The sequence below is a fragment of the Pollachius pollachius genome (genome assembly GCF_949987615.1).
Source record: "Pollachius pollachius genome assembly, chromosome: 1".
Taxonomy (NCBI): domain Eukaryota; kingdom Metazoa; phylum Chordata; class Actinopteri; order Gadiformes; family Gadidae; genus Pollachius; species Pollachius pollachius.
Window position 1 is genome coordinate 11,134,669 of NC_136934.1, and position 22,952 is coordinate 11,157,620.

The 22,952-nt window shown below is 45.1% G+C and overlaps 2 protein-coding genes across 2 annotated transcripts in view; both read left to right on the plus strand.

Annotated features, from left to right (window-relative positions):
* Nucleotides 1-457: 457 nt before the first annotated feature.
* Nucleotides 458-9,419, plus strand: noxa1 (NADPH oxidase activator 1). Its single transcript, XM_079746683.1, has 16 exons — nt 458-611; nt 1,050-1,224; nt 1,519-1,601; nt 2,026-2,134; nt 3,059-3,193; nt 3,408-3,515; nt 4,017-4,076; nt 4,192-4,229; nt 4,549-4,687; nt 4,858-4,926; nt 5,281-5,368; nt 5,815-5,903; nt 7,062-7,213; nt 8,030-8,147; nt 8,256-8,379; nt 8,843-9,419. Exons 2-16 carry the CDS (start codon nt 1,051-1,053, stop codon nt 8,944-8,946), a joined length of 1,590 nt encoding a protein of 529 aa, XP_079602809.1. The 5' UTR covers nt 458-611; nt 1,050; the 3' UTR covers nt 8,947-9,419.
* Nucleotides 9,420-13,184: 3,765 nt separating this feature from the next.
* Nucleotides 13,185-22,952, plus strand: part of whrnb (whirlin b) — a gene marked incomplete at both ends in the record, with an annotated part of 37,244 nt that continues 27,476 nt past the window's right edge. Inside the window, one exon of the mRNA XM_079752797.1 lies at nt 13,185-13,964. Coding sequence (XP_079608923.1) covers nt 13,185-13,964 — 780 coding nt within the window. The remainder of the gene's footprint in view (nt 13,965-22,952) is intronic.

Here is a 22,952-nt window from a genome sequence, read left to right on the forward strand (position 1 = left end):
TGCCCTTGTTATTTAGGGTAGGGACAAATCAAGGTATTGATGTAGATGGAACGGTGAAAAAAAAATCGAACCGAGAAAATAATTGTTATCGAATGCCCCTTCGAGTAGCTTCTTCAAACACAATTTACATTAACCTTACTACACATGTAGCTGTGTTGGTGACAAACCGCATGAGGTCCCAACGGAGAGTCAGTATACAGTGAAAGTAATAGTCATAATTAAAAAAGTAACCGCACGTGCCTTCAGGATAGTCAGGCACGTTATTGCATGTCCAATAAATGCCAACTGTTTATGATACACCACAGATTGTTGGAAATGAACACATGCCCCAATTGTCAAGAATATGACTGCACTGCTTTTATTTCCTGGTGCATTCCTGGCACTAGGCTACGTGCACACAGTCAGCTATCACACTAGTAGGTGTATTTGAGGATTAAGGACAGAGGACTTCCTTGTAGGAGGGAGCTGGTTTGAGAGGGGGTGGGACGCTCCTGGTAGGCCAGTTCCACAGGTGTGCATGCTTGCTAGATAGAGAACAGACACAACAGGTGCTCCAGCCCGAAGTGAAAAGTGACTGAACTCTGCTTTGCTTTTTCGTTTAGTTGACACAGGTAAGGGATACTACTTTAACATTTGTTGTAGTGTTTTCTTAAATTGTGATTCGCAAAACACAAGCGTGTTTTGATAACTATACACTTTACATTTACATTGTAGTTGACAGTACTTATTCGGGTAGACTAAGTTATATATCGGGACACACCTACATGAAATAAGAACTTATGATAAAGCAAAAAGTAAGTCATACTATAGGATTCTGTACGACGATACTATTTAATACTGTACTTTTACATCTTACAGGATGCTGTACATTAGTATATGATACTATAATTATACATTCTACAGGATGCTGTAAATCAAAGGCCTACTACTCTTCTGTACTACATGATGTTGTACACAGAGCTTTTGCGGCTGTGGGACGGGGCGGCCCTCGGATACTCTAATACACTTTTGTGTACTCTACTATAAAACTATACTCTTCTCTACTGCAGGATGTTGTACACGGAGCTGCTGCGGCTGTGGGACGAGGCGGTGAGGGCCATGGACGCCCGTGACTGGCGCCGGGCCCTGGAGCTGGCGGGCACGGTCACGGAGCCCAACTCTCGCACCCTGTTCATAGAGGCCTCCGCCCACCTCGCCCTGCAGGAGCTGGAGCCTGCGCTACAGGTAGACTGCTCCCTTGTGTGCAGGTTAACCTGACGGGGAAGCATAAAGGCAGGCACCGGTGTGAGGATCCATGACGATTTGGATCCGGGCATAACATGCGGCATGCAGAACTTTAAATCAGGCTTTACCGATGCAATGTCCCTTACTGGAGGAAGTGAAAAAATAAGAATGACATATTAAAACACATTTCTTGATGTTGAGTCTGGGATCCCAACGAGATATTTAATCGCCAGATCTCGCTAGAAATAAAGCCTTGTTAAGTCTTGTTTCCGTTGTGTCTGCGGTGTCGTCCAGGCGCTGAACCAAGTCATCCTCAAGGATGGACGTCTGGCGGTGGCGTTCTTCCAGCGCTCTGCAGTGCTATTGCAGCTGGACAGGTAAGGGACAACCAGAAGAACTAGTTGTCAAAACCATATCACAACCGGCAGACTTGTGATATGATGTCAAGCAGGAAATCTCTTCTGTTCTTGCTGCCAAGAATACCCTTTTTGAGAGTATGTCTGATAAACTGTCAATACCCCTGACTTTATTTAGAAATCTGTTTAATCTAGAAATCTAGGTATTATTGTTTAAACTTATTTGGCATTAACCAAAAAAGATCCTCCCTCTATTACCTACATACAAGCTGAGTCCTGCATTTAGTAATAACCCAGCTATATCAGCAGCCTGTATAGGCTCTTTTGTCAAATTTGTGTATGTGTTGAAGCAGTAATCTTGTGTCCAATCTGCATTCTTTAAGGAGTGTAACGCTACTCTCTGGGTCCAATCAGCATGCTGTATGACTTGTCATGTGACCCGCAGGCTGGATGATGCTCTCTCTGACTGCATCTGGGCGAAGAAACACATGAGAGACAATACAGTGATAGACTACAGGCAGCTGGGCCTACCCCATAAACTGTTCAGCTGGCAGGTTTGTCTCTGTCTGTCTGTCTGTCTGTCTGTCCGTCTGTCTCCCTTCATGTTTTCTTTGTTGATTACTTTTTCTCTTCCCGACTCATGTATCTCTCCTCATTCTTTCCCAAGTACACATGTGTGTATGACCTCAGAAAACAGACATGCACATACAGCACATGTATACACACACTATAAACACGTTACAACAACTCAAAGGCACTCCCCTGGTTTCCCATCAAACTATAAATATCCAGATGCCTTTAGTCAGTGCTTCCAACCCCTCAGGCTGTCTTAGGGGATACGCAGAGATGAGTCTCGGTTTCACAGGCCGGTCCAGCTCAGTGGAACAAAGAGATTGTTGAAAGAGAATTAAGGAATGAGTTGCAAGATCTTACCACTCTGTCTTAACTCACAGGACAGGTTAGACCACTCCTCATCCCTCCTAATGAGGTAACTCCTTTATCTATCCCAGCAAGGCAGCACCTTTCCTCCTTCATTCCGGGGAGACAGACTTTATCTGCCTATAACAATATGTTTGTTTGTTTGTTTTTTTTAGTTTAATGAAAGACAATGCTAGAATTGATGAATAAAGTCAAGGTATTTAATGATCCAATAGGAAGGTCACCCAATTTGGTCATTCTGCCTGAAATTCATGTGATCTACGTACCACAGAGACACAGAGTACATTTTATTATGCCCTTTACAATAATTAAAAATAAATGAACAAAAATGATAATAGAATAAGGTAAAGAACTGCAAAAATAAAAACTCAAAAGAAATTAACATAAAAAATAAGAACATAAAATTATTATTACAGATGAAACCGTTTATTGTAGCTTGTAAAAATAAGAAGCAGTAAAATGGGGACACAGATGGAGTTGAATGTGATGAATGTGATGGTGGTGATGGTGAGGATCTTGTGGTCGTTGTGGGGTCTCAGGTGGTGTACAACTCAGCAGCTGTGTACTCCCGGATGGGCCAGTGGGAACAAGCCAGGGAGCTCTTGCTGTCCGCTTCCCAGGAGAAAGGAGGCATGCGGAGCAGCAGTATCGCGCCGGGCCTGGAGAGCATCTCTGTGAGTCTGGAACCTCACTGATCCACTCATTTTAGATTTCTTTTTAGAACACTTTTTGTGTGTGCGTGTATTTCTGCGTGTGTGTGTGTGTGTGTGTGTGTGTGTGTGTGTGTGTGTGTGTGTGTGTGTGTGTGCAAGCTTAGATGTTTGGCAATATCTTTATATATTCACATGCATGAAAATGTAATCATATATATGTGTATGTGTGTGTCAGAGGGGGGAGGTTCTGAACCCAATTCTGGTGCCAGAGGGGGTGGTCTTCAGGCCCAGGAAACAGGAAGTAGAACAGCTCCAACAGAAGGACTTTCTTGGAAAGGCCAAGGTACCAGAGCCCTTATCTCAAGAAACGCGATCAATAGTTACTTATCATGACAAACGCCTATATTATGCAATAAGAAAGGACACATGGTTCGCAGGAACTCTTTTAATTGTGGTAGTTAAGTGCATAATAGTCATTACCGACAATTATGAGATACACATAAAGTACATGCCTTTCTCATTCACTATCATTATCTATCAGTCTACACTGTTTCTATAGACTATACACAGCATGCTGTTGATTGAGAGAATACAACTAACTAACTAAAAATCAATTAGAAATGTGTTAGATATCGGTCACATACTATGTTAACAGAACAGATTTTTCCTACTACATGGCACATATACATGATATAATCAAATAGTACTTACATAGTACTTTACATAGTACTTGTTACTTATGAACACAAAGTACTTGACATCATACTTGACATAGAACGTGATATAGTACTTTACCTATTGTAACTTAGTCTAAGTCTTTGTGTGTGTGTGTGTGTGTGTTTAGGTAATCACCTCTATGATTCCCAACGATGACTTTGGAGGTTTTGAACCGTTGAGGATGCAGGTGAGAACACCCCCCCCTTGACCAATGAGCCCTGACAGCGCCATCCTTAGCTTGTCCCAGGGTTGAGACTCTCTGACCTCTAACCTCTGACCTCTGACCTCTGACCTGTCTACAGAAACCAGGATACTACGAACCCAAAAAAGATGGAGCAGAGTCAGTAGTGCTGTGTGTCTGTTTGCATGTGTGTGTGCGTGCGTGGTGCTTGGCGGCAGTGAAGCGTGGTGTTGTGTGACACATCCACGACCGACTCACCCTCACTTCCTGTTTGAAGAGGAAGTAAAGGTGACCCACCGTTTCCCGTGACCTAGAGAGATGGAGTGATTAAATGAAGGATGGCTACTGTGTGTGTTTGTGTGTCTATATATATTCACATGCATGCAAACGTAGTTCAGATTCTGTATGTGTATTTATGTGTATGTGTGTGTGTGTGTGTGTGTGTGTGTGTTTGTGTGTCTGTTTCAATTCATGCTAGCGAAACTCGCTACATGCGCATACGTGCTCCTTATATGGCCCGGGGGCGGGGTCAGCTGACGATTCCAGGCGGAGCTACCGTCTTCCTCTTCGATGAGGTCGACAAAGACGGCATGGCAACTGTCATATATGACGGACAGGTGAGCAAGGCTAACTTTTTAAGTTTCTCAATTCAGGGAGAAAGTATTCATTTGTTAGCTTCTCTCTTTCTCCACTGATTGGAAAGTGTTGGTGAGCTATTGCTTCAGCCGCTAGCATACCTATCTGCAAGTCAACCTCTGCTGACCTTTCTTGACCCTGTCTGCTCAAGAGAGGACTTCTGCCCATGACCCTGCTTGACCCCATCGACCTGAAGAAAGCCAAAGGCAAGAGGGGAGATGTAAGAACCCCAAATAAAGTATCTGAGTAATAATAAATTATGATGCATCATGCAGTCACTTTGAGGAGTGCAGTCTTAAGATACTTTCCTAGATATTGTTATGTTCTTTCACTTCATGTTTAAGATAGTCAAGTAGAGTCATTGTGAGAGGAGTGCTAGAAATAGTGTCAAAATATAAGTTTTACCTGTCATCATCATAAACTGACAAGGGTTGCAATGGTTTCATCACTCAAAGACAGAGATCTTCATTTAGATGTATCTTCATCTCCATTCTCTCTCTGTCTCTCTTTCTCTCATTCTCTCTCCGTCTATCTGTCGCTCTGTCTCTCTTTCTCTCCCTCTCTGTCCTTCCAGAAAGTTCCCAGTGGGATTCCCCTACCCCCGGGCGTCAAACCACCCACTCGCCCACGGTCCCAGCCCACCACAGCTGCTCCCGCCCCTGGTATTTTGCAGTTTGCTACCTCCCCCCGCCAGCTCTGGTTCTCTGTGCCAGAGGGACTCCTGGTGGAGTGCCTCTGGGAACAGGGAACAGGCCTTGTCTTTGAGGGAGATTATTAAATATATTTCAGAATGACTTATAGGAAAAATAATTACATTCCATTCCATTTCTTTTCTTTCTTTTTTTAGAAAATAAAGTTGTTTTTTATCTTTTAGTCATCCTATTCGTTATCTTTTTGCTATTCGGTGAAAGCAAATCAAACATTTGCAAACATAGCGGCTTCCCCAGTACCAGAGATCATTGCATTTGATTTTAAACCTTTATTTACACTTCATTTACAAAGACGACGAGTTGGTACTTCTACCAGTATGGTCCAAGTGTGAGCTTTTCACTCAATACAAAATAAGAAATACGACTTAAAGAGTTCCTCTGGTCTCTCTGTGGCCTAGAGACTCCGCCCCCATCGTACGCGACGCTGAGGAAGCAGGCCAGCGAAGACCCTCCCGCCTTCCTGCCCAACTCCCACAGCATTGACCAGGTACTCTCTCTACCCGGACCCCCATACAGGGGATGGACCACCATACGTATCCTATAGTCTGATTCCTATGGCTACTCTGCACTCTCTCCAGTTCAATTTTTTTTATAAATTTGCAATAGTTACACAGTTTTAGTTATTAAGACATGTATAAATGACTACATGTAAAACGTAAATGTACACAGGGTAATAAAACAAGATAAAACTATGCGCAATATTATTATAATAGATCCATATTCAACATTACATAATTCAATTGATGTGAAACTCAATATGCCATATATTACTTTATACAAAACCACTTGGTCTTGATGGTCGATATCGTTCCAAGGATGGTCATTATCTTTCAATTACGGGATAACACTGCCTTTTTACAGTTTCAGATCAATGGCCTACAAATCTAACATTAACAACAACACTTAAATTGAACTAATGACTAGATGTTTCTTTAACAACGAAAAACATCACTGCGCACAGCGGAAGAATATTTTAATTTCAGCTGATAAGGTCGATAACACTATAATGTAGTAGATGATTTCTTTTTTGCTTATTTCACTTCGGAATAAGCTGAATAAACCTTGGGTGTTCTGTAATTGGAAAATAATGTACTTTGGCGGTTATAAGCAACCAAGCAGCATTATTTTCCAATAATGGGACACCCCAGAGTGGCTTCTTTGTTATTACCCATTAAAACTGTAATATAAGATGTTCGGAAACCAAAAGGGGGTGGCTACAGTATAAATGTGGAGATTCACTTTAACTATCGGAAACTTTTAACAGTGCTTCTAGTTTTTAGGTGCTTTGGTTCCGTTGTTCCATCAGTTCCAGTACTCTCAGAAATACGTAAAACAGAAAACAGTTGCATCCTTTTCCAAGAAACGAAATAGATATTCTACTTCTTCTACTGTTGCGGACATTTGGTTGGATCTCCGAAAGCATGACGTGGAACATTAACAACATGGAGCCACGTAGCGTACCACACAGCAGGAGCTACTTATTGAACCTGGGAACACAGAGGAAGCTAAGAAGGACTTTCCTGATCGGTGAAAGTCCATCAGTGCAATGAGTGTTCGTTCATGTCAACCTTGTCAGACAGAAACATTCTTGTGGAGAGATGTGGAGTTTGATGTGCACCTGTCCTATTTTGTCCTCCCCCGCCAGGAGGATGTGCCTGACGGGGAGGAGCAGGTGGTGGTGAAGGTCCACTTCACGTACACTCTGGCTCTCAGCATCAACCCCTATGCCTCCTACAAGGAGCTCCAGGACAGGATCGCCCACAAGTTGGGCCAGCCGCCGACCAACCTCCGCCTCAGGTGATCCCTCCTCCTCCTCCTCCTCCTCCTCCTCCTCCTCCTCCTCCTCCTCCTCCTCCCCCTCCTCCTCCAGCCAACTTATGTCACCTTTCATTTAGACAGGAGCCCTGCAGTGTCTAAAAATAGACTCCTATTCTCTCTTGGTCCACTCTCTCCCTATCCCCTTCAATGTCTCTCTCCCTACCTGTCCGTCCCCCACCTCTCTCCCTGTGTCTTTACCTATCACTCTCGATCCCTCCTCTATTTCTCTCTCTCAATATCTGCTCTTATTCTCTCTCTCTCTTCCAGCCTCCTCTCTCTTTCTGTATGTCTGTCTCTGTCTCTGTGTATATGTGTGTCTCTCTGTCTCTCTCTCTGCATTATTTTTACTGCAATCGATTTAGTCACCTCAGCATTTTTATGTGCCTCAAGCCAAAACACCAAAACGAATGAGCTGTCACTTTCATTGGTAAGAATTGTAAATAAACACCAGATGTTGCTTCCCAAAATGATGACGAGAGGTAGGTCATCAAATTAGTGCAGCTCTGCGTTGCTATTTCTTGACATGACGAATCATACAGATGAGTCGCTTCAAAATGTCCCTTTCAAAAACCGCCATCTGTAAGTTTTGGTAATTAATTACACTAATAGATGAACTACTTTATTATTCACGTTTACTTATCTAATGTACATTTGTCAGAAGCATTTATCCAAAGCATCCCATAGTGAATTCAGTTACATGTCATCAAAGAGCAGGTAGTGTGGACTGTGGACATTGGGGATCGAAGCAATGACCGTAAGGCTGACCACTCTCTCTCCCCCCTCACTGCGCTCCAGGCACCGAGTGTCTGGCTCCCAACTGCTCACGCCCCTTGAGCAAGGCAGCGGGTCGGGTGAGGAGTCGTACCCACTGCTGCCTGTGGTAGAGGAGGGGAGAGCTACTCTGTGGTGCCAGGTACACACACACACACACACACACACACACACACCGTACACACACACACAGACACACACATTGTTGGTTTCAGGAGATAATGTGAAGACTAACCATAATGTACTGTAGCTGGAGGACCCTCTGGCGGGCCGTGCCATCCTCTACCACATGGTGGCGCTGTACGACTACACAGGCAAGGGTCCTGAGGACCTGGAGTTCAGCGAGGGAGAGACCATAGACATCCTTGGAGAAGGTGAGGGGACAGCCACACTGCTAACAAACATCTGTGTTGCCTTTTAGCTTCCCTCATTCTCTTTCTCCCATCACCCCCTCCCTCTCTCTCACCCTCTCTTCCTCTCTGTCAAATTATGTTGTCAATCTCTCTCTCTCTCTTTGTATGTTTATATCTATATAAAATATATATATATATATATATATATATATATATATATGTGAAATCGTTTTGATGTACTGATTATCAGGTTATTAAGAGACTAAATATCAATAATTTGCTCAATGAAGTGAAAGTTCCCAAAAGAAGGAGAAGTTGATTCACTCTTCCATCAAATTCTGCAAATCTGTTTTTTTGTGATTATAGGGACAAGATCATCAAAATGATTGATTTCTTAACTGTGTAGACTCTTATTTGCCAGTGAAACAGTCTCAGTCACTCTCTCTCTGTTTCTATGTCGCTCTGGCTCTCTCGCTCCCTCTAGTTAATGAAGAGTGGTTGGAGGGACACTGTGCTGGAAACATCGGCATCTTCCCTCGGTGTTTCGTCTACAGTGAAAGGGCAGTGGAGGAAAAGTCCATCCTCTGAAAAAAAGGGTACAACCACACCGCAACCACACCATAACCAGCCTACAACCAGCACATAACCAGCCTACAACCACATCGCAACCACAGCAAAACCAGGCTACAACCAGACTATAACACTACACACAGACAACTACAAACAGAAGAAATATATATTGCAGGTGGTTGAGCTGTGGTTTTGTCTATACAAGTGTAGTTTTTAGTCTATGGTGAGCATATTACTATTTACTTATGACTTATTACTTATTATACAGAAAATGTTCAGACTGAATTCCTTATATATGTTATATATGTTTGTTTTTTAATACATTCAAACTGTTGTTATGCACCACTCTCTGATACTAATCAAGTAATTAATTTACGGACTTTCTCTTCTAGATTAATGTGGTTTGGTCCTTTGATCGTGTCTGATCTTATCATAAAAAAAAAATCGTAAACGATTACTGTTTGACGAATAAATTATCTTTTGGGAAAATCGCTTGTGACACGATGGCTGCCATTCTTTATTAATCCCAAAACACCAGACACGCTCACAAACATTCACTCTTGTCAAGGAATCTCCCAGCTCTCATACTGGATACTGCCCATAGTGGTGATATTGGGTCACATCTAGGGTTATGTGTTAAAACAGAGGCAGCTGTGTGTCCTGACTCACCATCTGTCAGTAGAACCAAGCAACACAAGGGAGCTGTAGGTCAGGACTTACACTTCCCCCTTGGATAACTCAACAAACACACACAGTGTATGTCCAAATGGGATTATCCTGTCTCTTTTAGTTTCCTCCGCTTTTAACCCTTTTGCAATCAAACCTGCGATTGCCAGTGATAAAATGTAGATCACGGCAAACCGCCAACAAACCCTTTCTCCGAGAAAAGTTACAGCTCGTTATTTGCCTTTAAAACTCGAACAACACAAGTGACTCACTTCCAGGCTGGCTAGCGCTGTGTTTGTGTTCCTAAAGGCGATGGCGGCTGCAGCAGTACACCATATCGTCTTCATTATTGTCATCATCAGCCATTGCGGGGTGGTGGTGGTGGTGGTGGTGGTGGTGGTGGGGCCGCGGACCGAGCGCTAATTGCCACAAGGTAAATGTCAGGTGCTTTTAGCTGGCGTCATAAACGACGGAGGTGTGAAAAAAAAGCCGCCACAGAGAGGTGGAGGGCACGGAGACGCTGAGAGCTTCATTGAAACGCGTTACGAAACACAGGCCCCTAATTACCCGCTTTATTCCCATGAGCGGGAAAAGCACCGCCCACCTCTTCCACTCAACATAGGCTAGCAGCCGCGGTTAATGTTACTCCGGGTATTACTGTTACTGTGTTGTTATGTCTGTCTGCTCTCCTGTCTGTCTACCCTCCTCTGTCGGCTCTCCCGTCTTCCTGCTCTCCCGTCTTTCTGCTCTCACATCTGTGCTCTCCCGTCTTCCTGCTCTCCCGTCTGCCTGCTTTCCTGTCTCTCTACCCTCCCATCGGCCTGCTCTCCTGTCTGTCTACCCTCCTGTCTTTCTGCTCTCCTATCTTTCTACCCTCCCATCGGCCTGCTCTCCTTTCTCTCTACCCTCCTGTCTGCCAACCCTCCTGTTTGTGGTGCAGCGCAGCACCTGTTAATGAGTGGTCAGTGTTCCCTCCCCACTGCTTGGGGAACCCAAGTGACCCACGCTGGAACAAAAGGCCCACACCCCATTAAATTAAACAAATTGCTGCCCGGCCCCCTGGCTCCCTTTGGACCAAACACAGCGTCTGGCTCTAGGTTACTGCTACTTGGAGAGTCACTCGGATTGATTTCTAAACCTGGCGAGGGTTCGAGAAGACAAATGCTCTCTTATAGGTTTAAAAGAGTTACACAATAGTTATGAGTTAAGTTAAGTCCAGTGATAGTGTAGTCAAGTTTACCTTATTCTGTAGTTCTTTGTTTACTAAAGTGTAAGTGCTTATCCAGCTTTGCCAATGCCTTTTTGATTCGTTTTTTATACTCGGGACAATTCATTGTAGTTCTATTTATTTCATGAGTTAAATATACAGGCATTATTCTGGCATGAACCGGCTGTACATCAGCTGTACTTCTGACAGACAATGAGCTTCCTTTGATACATGATGGGTCTTTTTTGGGGTGTAAATCTCCTAATCATAATAATCATTTGCAATCATATGACTCATTTCAGCGACACCTTCTTCTTTATCTTGAGATGAAATGTGTCCAACTAAGCGCTCCTTAATGGCGAGAACAGTCAAACTCTATTAAAATATATAACAGGCTCTAGCTCATCCTTTGTGTATTTCTGTCTCCATCTCACTACAGTATCCAGGGTTCATAGCACATGGCCATACAGGACAGTTGAGTGGCTCAAGAAATTAACAAGCTTGAGGAGAGGTCCGTACATCCCTGGTGGTTTGTGGAGGAGTGAGTTAGGGTTAGCTCTTACCTGATTGATATGTGGCCCCCCCTTTGTTGGGATGGTCTTTAGAACTCAGCATAGACCCCAGTATTGTAAGTCTAAAGACGTTCTACAGACTGCTAAAGATACTGATCTTGGCACAGCAGATACCGGTCTAGCCTTTTAGGCTACTTAAGTTATATGCTCATTACACAAGATTTGAAAGTCCATCTCCAATGTACCAATGTGCTGTCCTAATTGACCAAACATGAACCTACCATTCAATGAATGGTCTATTTATTCACATGATTCCACATCTATATCCAATGCCCAAGAAGGTGTGACCAAATACGTGGTGGGAAATAGAAATTACTTCCAAAACAGGACACAGCAACACTGACACAAGGCCGTGCTCTCTGGCATGAAGCTACTGACGCTGCATTGGCAGCTTTGTGTTTGAGTTTGACGCTGAACCGTTTAGACCAGTGTGAGATTTGCATCCCTACCTGTAGACACAAGCCCTCAGGGAATGAGAAACTGGAAGCAATAATGAAAGCTATAAATAGCCGTGTATAAATAGATCCGGGCTTGGGATATGACAGAAGGAGTTTGCTAATGCAACTTGATCAGCTTAAGGAGCTGTCATTCCCATCACCCCCACACACACCTACTCGATCCTGGATTCAACACAGCGCATTTAATAAAACCAAAAAGAGATCGTGGAATCTGCGGCGCGTATTTGATAAAACCTATAAGTATTAAAAACCACAAACACATCAAACTTTTAGAATGTGTAGCAATGGATGTTATAGGCCCGTAATGTTCGCTTTGCTGTTATCTACGAGGGTCTTTAGTTTGATGCGTCGTGCGCGTCTGTTCTGCGCGCCTCTGTCGGGAGGCTTGGTGAACACAGGCGACTTCATTATAATGCGGAGAGTTTCTCCGTCGACAAGCCATCCTCTGTTGTTCCTGCTTCCATTCAACCCTAACGTCATCGGTTCAAATGGTTTCCAAAAATAAACATTTTCAAAAGTGTGGATATGTGTTGTCAGTTCCTAAGCAACGCGCATTTACGCAGACACGAACACCCACAAGCACGAACATGCACTCACGAACTCACACGTAAACACATACACACTGGCACATACACACACACACACGCACACACACACACACACACACACACACACACACACACACACAGGCACACGAACACACGCATACGCACACTTGCGGACACACTCACTCTCGCGCTCAAATGAAAAAGTACCCACCGCATTTGCGCTTGCGTCATTTCCTTTGCCAAGACGGTGTTTGCGCGAGCGAGTTGGAAATGTCGATCGTCATAGGAACCTCCTCGCCGGTGACCTCGGAGCTGGTCGCGAGACGCCGAGTCCTCCGGGAGACGCGCAGGTGAATCCATCCGCTCCGTCTCCTCTCCCCTGTCTCCCCTCGTTACCGTCCCGGATCTAAAGACAGACAGGTTTCTGGACATCGTTTGACAGTGTTTTTTTTTGTGGTCGGGAGAAAAGGTATGTTGAGTATGTTTGTGTGTGTTTGTTCCTGGATGAGCTGAAACTTTCTCAGATGAACTAAACACACCGATCACTTTGGATCAATATTTATCACCGAGTTTACCTGAACAATATTCACACATGTTTTTGCTTGTTTTTATTACATTCAAAAGGGAGTCCCAGCTCGAAAAACATCATTTCCTTGGGGCACTGTTTAATTATTATTTCCTCATTGAATAATGAATCACCGCGGGGAAACCAACGGCAGGACGCGCCGCCCAAGCCGGACGCCTGCTCCTCTGTCTCTGTCCTGCCAACGTGACGAGGGAGCAGTGAGTCTCGCGGTGCTGTAGGATGAGCGCAGAACTGGAGCGCGTTTCACTCAACACGTCGGTGACCTCGAGCGGCTCGGGCGACCGCAAGCTGTCGGCCAACGTCCGCCGGCTCCACCGCGCGCTCAACCTGCTGCTCAGCGACCCCGAGAGGGAGCGGTTCATCCACTGTCTCAACGTGTACCACGCCAAACGCAACGTGTGCGACCTGGTGCACACCCTGCGCGTGATCCTCGACACGGACACCAAGCGTCAACTGTTGCCCATGTTGCGCCTGGTCATCCCGCGCTCCGACCAGCTGCTCTTCGACCAGTACACCTCGGAGGGCTTGTACCTGAAGACCGACCTGGGTCTGTTTCAGAGCAACAGTCCAACCAACAACATTGAAGCGCTTTTGGAAAGCGCCGGTCGTGGTGACAACGCGGGACTCCTCGAGCATTGTGGGGGCTCCGGATGTCCCGATGGCTTCAGCACCGCGGTTGACGGGACAGCTCCCGGCGCGTCTCCAGAGACGGCGCCCGGGACAGCGCCCGGTACCGCTCCGGGGGGGCAGACCCTCGGAAGCAGCTTGTTCCTGGACTCGCCGTTCGGGGAGATCCGCCAGGTATCCCTGAGACGGAGCAAGAGCCACGAGGGTCTGGGGTTCAGCATCCGTGGTGGGTCGGAGCACGGAGTGGGGATTTACGTGTCTCTCGTTGAGCCGGGCTCGTCCGCCGAGCGCGAGGGGCTGAGAATCGGCGACCAGATAGTGGCCGTCAACGACGTGGTGTTCGACAGAGTCACTCACATAGATGCTGTCAAGGTAACGTGTGTGTGTGTGTGTGTGTGTGTGTGCGTGTGTGTGTGTGTGTGTGCGTGTGTGTGTGTGTGTGTGTGTGTGTGTGTGTGTGTGTGTGTGTGTGTGTGTGTGTGGTTACTGGTTACTGGTATTCTTACAAGGCTATTATAATAAGGATACAGACAAGGAATCAGTCATCTGTTTGTGTGGGTGTATGCCTGCGGGTGTATACGTGTGTTTTTTGTTTGTTTGTGTAGGTCAACATATCTATGTGATTGTGTGTGTCACATTCACATCTATGTTTGTTCCGTCATCAGTCATTTTAACGAGGTCATGGCCCCCAGGAGGTTCTGACGCTGCTCTGTGTTCGGTGTGGCCCTCCAGCAGTGTCGTTCCTTTAGCTTTTATACAAATCATTTCACAAAGGTAAGTTTAGCACAATCAAAAGCTGTGTAAACAATATTGGAGCCCAGACAAAATACTTCTGTTTTGCTGAGAAAAGCAAAGTAGAAAACAACAAAATAAGTGCAGAGTAGCTGCATAAAGCTGTGAGAACAAAAGGTTAGTCAATCATTGGTTCTTTCTTTTTAATTACTGCTATTTAGTCGTAACTGCCCAAAGTGACTCATAGTGAATTCAAATACATCTTATGAATGAGCAGGTAGGGTTAAGGGTCATCTTAGGGTCAAGAATGCCTAAACAGATTCTGGACTTTGGGGATCAAACCCATTTTCCTTCTGGCTGACACAACCAGTCCCCTTCCATGAAACCTGTAGAAGCTTGCCATCTCCCAATTAAGGCTGAGATGTTGCAGCCCTTATCTTGCAGATCAGCCATCCTTTTGAGTTAACAGATCCTCTGATCAAGCGCTATGTCATAAGAATCTCATGGCGAGACAGCGCAGGGCCCGGCCTGGAACCCAACAACTGCAAGGGGCGGAGTTACGCTTTGTTTCGGAAATATTTAACCGAAGAGAAATTCATCAGTGGATAACATTTTCAGAAGGGGATTTTAACAAACAAAACTCCCCCCCCTCCCCATTATAAACCCATGGTGGGCCAACCCCCCACTGTCCACGAGCACTATGTGATGTTCTTGATGTGGTTCATTCTGTTATGTAACAGTCATACAATGTGGAGAGAAAGACAGAGAGCGAGAGAGAGTGGATGGAGAGAGGAGAGATAAAGAGAGGAGAGGTGAGGAGAGGAGGGAGAGAGAGTTGAGTGGTGAGAGAGTGGATGAGGAGAGGAGGGAGAGAGGAAGGAGAAAGAGAGAGGAGAGGAGTGGAGGAAGAGAGAGAAAGATAGAGAGGAGGAGAGAGGAGAGAGAGAAGATGACGGAGAGGAGAGAGAGATGGAGTTGAATGAGGAGGGAGAGGAGAGGAAGGAAAGGAGGAAGAGAGGAGTAAGAGGAGGGAGAGAGAGTAGAGGAAAAAGAGGAGCTGAGGAGAGGAGAGGACGAGAGAGGAGTTTTGAGGATAGAGGAGAGAGGAGAGCGGAGTGTAAAGCCTATGAAAGTGCCTGTTTCTCAGGGCCACACAGAATCTCAGAGCTGGAATATTAATGCGAGCTGTGAGCTGTTTGTAGTCACTGTGCGTCTGTATGTCATCTGTACGGGTGTCATAAGCTTTAGGGGGATGGGCAGCCTGCAATTCACCCAACTTATTTGTGTCCTTCCAGCGGTTTTGTTTAAGAAGCCTTGTTTGCATTTTCTCCCTGAGTCTGACCTGTATCTCAGTCTGCTACCTCAGGCGCAGGCTGGGGGATTGTTGTTACGAAAGGGCAGAATAGCGCAGAATAACACGGTCAGGATTCTCTATTCATCCGCCCAGAGAGCTGCAGATAAAGAGGAGGCTGAATGATCTAACAATCATTCAGCCGGAGACGGAGTACAGCGTTCGACGCACACCGGGGGGAGGAGGTGTTTTTAGCTTTCATGTCCCAAGGCAGACAGACCTTTTTAAATCCACCGGCTGCAGTAAAACAAGAGGTGTATTACAGCGGTGTGTCAATCCGATATTGCCCTAGATAGATACAGTACACAGCGATGTACCGTGGCCCTGAAAACAATAAGTAGGCCGTTGTTGTAAACCCAGCAGGCCGCTTAAGGTCAAGAAACTAATAATGTCCTGCAGCTCCCAATCCTCCAGCCATGATATTAATGAAGTCATTAAAACAATAATGTTCCCTGTTCAGTGTTATTTCCCAGATGCTCTCTTGGTATCTCTCTTTCTTGGTCTCTCGGTTTCTCACTCTCTCACTCTCTCGGTCTCTCTGTCTCTCTGTCACTCTGTCTGAGTCTCTCTGTCCCTCTGTCTCTCTGTCTCTCTGTCTGAGTCTCTCTGTCCCTCTGTCTCTCGGTCTCTCTGTCTCAGTCTCTTTGTCCCTCTGTCTCTCGGTCTCTCTGTCTCAGTCTCTCTGTCCCTCTGTCTCTCGGTCTCTCTGTCTCAGTCTCTGTCTCTGTCTCTAGGTCTCTCAGTCTCTCTGTCCCTCTGTCTCTCTGTCACTCTGTCTCAGTCTCTCAGTCTCAGTCTCTGTCTCTGTCTCTAGGTCTCTCAGTCTCTCTGTCTCAGTCTCTGTCTCTGTCTCTAGGTCTCTCAGTCTCTCTGTCTCTCTGTCTCAGTCTCTCTGTCTTTTTCTCTCATCAAACAAGTTATTCATCGGATATGCTAATAACACCGGCAACATTTAAATAACCCTGTGTGTATGGTTGTGTGTTTGTGTGTGTGTGTATGCATGCATATTTGCATGTATCTTGTTGTCTGTGCGTGTGTGTGTGGGTGTGTTTTTGAAGGCCAATTTCTACATCTACAGTTTTACTTCAAAGCTGATGTGTGCATAGTTTTACAGTATACAGTATTTATATAGTTAAATACAGTGTGTATATACTGAAGGACAGAATAAATTAGGCAACACAAATGCAGGACTTTTCTTTCAACAAGACTTGTGTTTCTCTTTGGCTGGGATAAAACAGGTGAACAACTGCTGGGTTGCCTATCCGATACCAGCTACAGTATGTCGGTCATGGGATGCCTTCATCCAAAACAGTTAGCATAGCCCCTACAGTAGCTAAGGGTTCTGCATCCTGCTCAGGAATGCCTTAAGGTAGGCCTTCAATGTTGGGATTTGAACAAAGGAGCTTTGGGCTAGAGAGACTATCCTACGCACCTGAACCACTGGTATCTTCTCAAGTTTCACTATCACCTTATCCATCCTGTCTTTCAGCTGCTCTCTGCTTTACATTCCTAGCCTCTTCCATTGGTTCGTTGTTCTCTGAACAGAATGTGTAATGTATTTATCAGCATACTTAAATGATCATTAATACTAATTATCCTTTTAATCTCATCACTGTGTCGTGGGAGTTTGTTTGTTTTGTCCTCTCTCTGGAAAACTGCCAGCGGGCCGGTCGCCACGGCTACCGCTGTGATGGTTTATGGCACAAAACGGTTTCAGTCGATAGCATCTTTTGTAGCGGCGTGCTAATCGTATCGCGCCACTGGCAGGTGTTCTGGCAGACGCCGTGGAGACGTAGCGTAGGCGCTCGCAGACGGTGGTCCGTGTTACACTCATTTACCTTTACACAAGTCCTGAACAGAAGGCCCAGTCATCGATGATGTGCCCTACACATTCATGTTTTTGTACAAATGCATCATTTTGTTATGTTTGTATTTCCTTACTGTACTTTCCGTGGGATCAATAAAGTAATCTGCATAGGATTACATCCGGATAGAAAACCCTGATTGACGTGGCTCAAGAAAACAGACGATAACTCCCTGCAGAAATAAAGGATGAGCAACATGTAATGATAACAGCAGCGGGAAATAAGGAGTTGCTGGGCCTTTCTTTGAACTCTGATACGGTTCTGGTACTCGGTCCACACATGGATGAAACAGCTCACTGATCTGAGTAGATCTAGTAGATTCACCATCAGACGTACCGCATGTTTTGAAGCTTTGCCACAGCAGTACGACTCGCTGCTGGATGAATCTGTGAGCACTGACTCTAGAGAATATAGATTACACGCACACAAACACACACACACCCACACACACACACACAAACCCTCACACACACACACACACACAAGCGCGCCCACGCCGCCCCCTGATTTCCTTGGGTGTTTTTTTTCTTTTAAAATCTCTGGCTGTTGGTTGGCTGCTGCTATTGTGGAGTGTCCTTGAACACAGCTCTCCATTTTTCAAAGTGCTGATTCTGGTTAACAATCATCTGTGTGTGTGTGTGTGTGTGTGTGTGTGTGTGTGTGTGTGTGTGTGTGTGTGTGTGTGTGTGTGTGTGTGTGTGTGTGTGTGTGTGTGTGTGTGTGTGTGTGTGTGTGTGTGTGTGTGTGTGTGTGTGTGTTTGTGTGGGAGGTAGCCAATGGGAAACAAGCTTAAGGTGATGGAAAATAGAAACATGACCAGCTGCAGTTCCTGGAGTTATAACACAGGTGTGTGTGTGTGTGTGTGTGTGTTTGTGTGTGTGTGTGTGTATGTGTGTGTGTGTGTGTGTGTGTGTACAGATAAATGCAATAATTGTTGTGTGTGCATCTGATTGTATGTGGTTTTGTGTGTGTGTATGTGTGTGTGTGTGTGTTTGATTGTGTTTGTACATCTGAATGATCGTGTGTGTTTCTGTGTCTATCAGGTGTGGTAACAGTGATAGATGAAAGCGTACACAGCGGGACACAGCTGGTGGGCCGAAATTAAAAGTGGCAATTTAACTCAACACAGACACATGCACACGCACTTACACACACACACAACCACACGCACATGCACACACGCACACGCACATGCACACACGCAAGCAAGCAACTTACCAGCTCACTTACTAACACGAAAGGAAGCAACTCACCTGCTCACATTCATTTGAGAGAGAGAAAGAGAGAGAGAAAGAGAGAGAGAGAGAGAGAGAGAGAGCGAGAGAGAGAGAGCTCTTAAGCTAATACTTTTTTTTTCCAAAATATAGAAAGAAAAATGTAACTAAGCCGGTTAGAAAAGGGCAAAATAAAACAAAAGAGAGAGCAATGGTAGAGAAGTGTGACAGCAGAACTGGTTTGAAAAAGTGCCAGACTCAAATAGGAGCTGTTCTCCCGTATTACAGCTGAAGTGTTTTATGGCCCAACCGCTGCTGCACTGCATCATGGCGGAAGAGAAAGAAGTCCGCTAATGGACTCCGTCTCTCTTAGTTCTCTGCCATTTTGTCAGACTTTTCTTGCCCTTTTGTTGTTGCTGTTTTTTTTAACCCAATGAAAGAGAGAAAGTAGGGCAGCTTTTAGCACCAAGTCACGCAGAACAGACAGGCCAAAGTAAACTCACATGAACTGTTGAAATCCAAAAATAACTGCTGGTTAAGTTTGGTGATTGTTTGTGGGGAAGGGGGTGGGTGTTTGGTGGGTCTCTCTCTCTCTCTCTCTCTCTCTCTCTCTCTCCCCCTCTTTAACGCACTCCTAGCACCAGTGCCCCTTTTCTATCACAAAAGACATCACAAAAAAAGACAGCAGTCACAAAAGACATCAGTAAACAGTGAACAGTGAACAGTGAACAGTGAACATGATTTAAAATAATGATATCAATATCATATATCTAATGAGACTCATTCAAATCATGAATCAATATATACCAAAAGAAACTGGTATCTATCAGGTGTGTGTTTTTGGAGTCACTAAAATACATGTGCACTCAAACAATTGCATCGTTGATCTTGAATGGATTAGTCACATGGTCCTTGTTTGGACTATAATAAGAATACCAAGTTATTCCATCGGGTGCCATCAGGTGGAGTGGGCGGAGAATGCGTGTATAGATATATATATCGTCCACAACGCACTCCAAAGTACCACTAGTCTGTCCATTATGCAGCCACTCTGCGGGGCTGGTTGGCTCCAAACCTGTAGGCACTCGGCCTGGAATACAATCCCGCTTCCTGTTTGGTGACTACATCTGTTGTGGTGATGTAATGGCATGGCAGCGATGTGAATGGACAGCACCCACGGTCATCTGCTATTAAAGTCTGACTCGCTCTTCCCCGCCTCTGTCCTGCCCTTTCCTCCTCTGTCCTCTTCTCCCCTCCTTTGCTATTCCTCTTCACCCTTCCCTTCCTCTTCTCCTCTCCTCTCCTCTCCCCTCACGTCATCTACCCCTCCTCTCCCCTTCCCCTCTCCCCTCCTCCTCCACCCCTCCCTCTCCTCCTCCTCTCCCCTCCTCATCTCTAACCTTCTTCTCCCCTTCTCCTCTCCTCTCCCTACCTCCCCCTTTCCTTCCATATTTTCATTTTTAACGCAGCATATTTTACCATGTTACTTTGCTTGGTTTATCTGGGTCACTCTTGTCTCACCCAGTGGAGAATAACACAAATGAACAACATCAGTTATTACATTTGTATATGAATATGTATATTTGGCATACAATATGCATAATGCACTTCTTATTATAAAATCTTGTATTGTTATCATTATTATTTTAACATGGAGTACGTTTATTTCTAGCTTACATCGGGATGGCTGAGGTCCCTTGCCAGGTGTCCCACTCTTCTAGTCTCTTCTACTTAATCCAGATCTATGCATGCCTAATTAATGAAAAGATGTGCTTAGTACCCCCAGAAGTTTGGGCACTGAACATAAAGCTATAAACATAAATATTGAATCACCGCAGCATCTGGAAGTTTTCCTCGTCAATCGACCTCTAACCAATGTCACTGTCAACAGGTTTCCGGTTGTTTTGTCTGAGGGTTTTAGGGAATGGCAGCTCCTTGTTTGGATTTGATATTCCGTGAAATTGTCTGAAAGCTGAACAGTCTCTGGAAATCACTCTGTCTCAGAGATGCTAGTCCAATCTCTCCATGACCTTACCGTATTCCACATCAGTGTATGTCAGACAGACAGACAGACAGACAGACAGACAGACAGACAGAGAGACAGCAGAGAGAGACAGGATGGTGAGACCAGCTAGATCAGTTTCCCAGAGAAGATCAACTGCCCTATATGACTGAACAGCCCGACATATGATTAGATACTAAAAGTGATATATCGCTGTATAATAACAGTCACATATCTCTGGATGGAAGATTGGTGAGCAGCAGCATCCATCTCCATTATCCGTCGGTGCGTCTGTGGCTCCAGAACGACTGCACCCTCCCACTCTAAACCCAGGGCCTGTCTAACCAACGCCGCTAGCTGCCAGCCACTATAGCCCTGGCTGTCTTGGCTAGCTTAGCTGGGGGATCCCACAGCATCAATCAACCTCACACTGTTGGTGACCTTGAATAGCAGAATTGGATGTTTATTAATTAAAAATGGCAGGTCGGCATGCACAATGCCCTAATGTGTCTAACAAATCCATTGAGACTTTTTGTAATGTACCGTGCACGCACAGACCGAAAAATGAACTTGAATGTGAACTTGAATAGCTTAAGTTAAGACAAACACTAGGGCTACAGCGAATGGCGGGTAGATGTTTCACATACTCACCTCCCATTAATGAACTGAGATGCCGACCGGTGAGCCTCTCCTTAAGGACTGATACCACGAAAAGCTCTTCCCTCTCCACCTCCTCTCCTTTTTAATCTTTTAAAAGTTGATGTGGGTTTCCTCTGAGGGGGAGGAGTGTGTGTGCCAGCAATCTACTTAGTGAACTGGAAAACTTTATTCATAACACACACACACACACACACACACACACACACACACACACACACACACACACACACACACACACACACACACACACACACACACACACAAACAGAAAAACACACACACTATACTGACATGCACATGTAGAAGAGTGCAGAGGAGGAGGGAAGGACTCAAAAAGATTTAAAAAGGGGAACATGATTGGGCAGCATTAGAGCGGTTGAATTATGCCCCCTAATATCAGCAGTCTAGTCAGATCTGCCTAATGACTCGTAGCCACAAGAAAAGTGGGCTTACTGCTTCTCTGGGTTATTGATGTTATTCTGGGGTGTTAATGGGGTTCAAATGATGTGTTTGGAAGCAGATGTAAGAATAAAGTCAAAGTGTTTTAGTAATCAAATGCAAAGTATAACACCGTTCATTCTGAACCATGAAATATTTGAGAGATGGCAGCAACAACTACATAGGCAGAGTAATATATAAAACATTTTTTTCAAAGAGTCATCCATAAAGGCAAAAGGCAACAATGCAAGGGTTGCAAGAAAAACGTGACCTAAAAATTGTTTGGAAGATGTGTGTGTATAGGCTGTGGTAAGCGAAAGGGAAGGTGGTGCGAGCAAAAGTGGTTATGGTAATGTTGGGATAATCCAGGGCATGGCTGTAGACACCACACCTGATGCAGATTACTCTCTCTCTCTCTCTCTCTCTCTCTCTCTCTCTCTCTCTCTCTCTTGTTCCCTCTTGTTCTCTCTCTCTCCGCCTCTCTCTCTTAGCCTGAATATACTAATCTGATCTAATCAACATCTGCTTGCACAGCACATTGTGTGTGTGTGTGTGTGTGTGTGTGTGTGTGTGTGTGTGTGTGTGTGTTTGAGTGTGCGTCTAATATGTGTGCCAGTGTCTCTTTCCCTCCATCCATTCATCCATCTCTCTTTAGGTCATGGGTTTTTATTTTTCTCTGGATGTTTCACAGAAAATTGATCCCCAATGCTTGCAGCAGTCACACGCACAACACACACAAAGACCCAGACAACACATGTCTGTGTCCTTTTGTTTCACCCTTTTCAAAGTACTCAAAGACATTTTACAGCAGAAAAAATCACAGAGTTAAAACATTGCATCATAAAGTAAACTTAGGCTAGGACATCGGGGAGGGAAACAAATCAGACAAGGCCACCAAAATGCACGCATGACGCACGCATCACCACAAACATCCGTCACCCCCACCCTGGGGTGACAGTTGTCCGATGGAGCTGATGAGCGGAGCGCTGGTCCGCTACAGGATATACACGGTGTTAGCGGGTCCGCCACGGGCCTGAAACGCGGGGGAAATCTTGTATCACAGTCAGCTGTTCTCATATTGTGAAAACAGGGGGGGGG

Coding starts and splice junctions, on each gene's coding strand:
- noxa1 (XM_079746683.1), top strand. CDS start 1,051: ATGTTGTACACGGAGCTGCTGCGGCTGTGGGACGAGGCGGTGAGGGCC. Junction 1,225..1,518: donor AGCTGGAGCCTGCGCTACAG/GTAGACTGCTCC, acceptor GGTGTCGTCCAG/GCGCTGAACCAAGTCATCCT. Junction 5,369..5,814: donor CACAGCTGCTCCCGCCCCTG/GTATTTTGCAGT, acceptor TCTGTGGCCTAG/AGACTCCGCCCCCATCGTAC.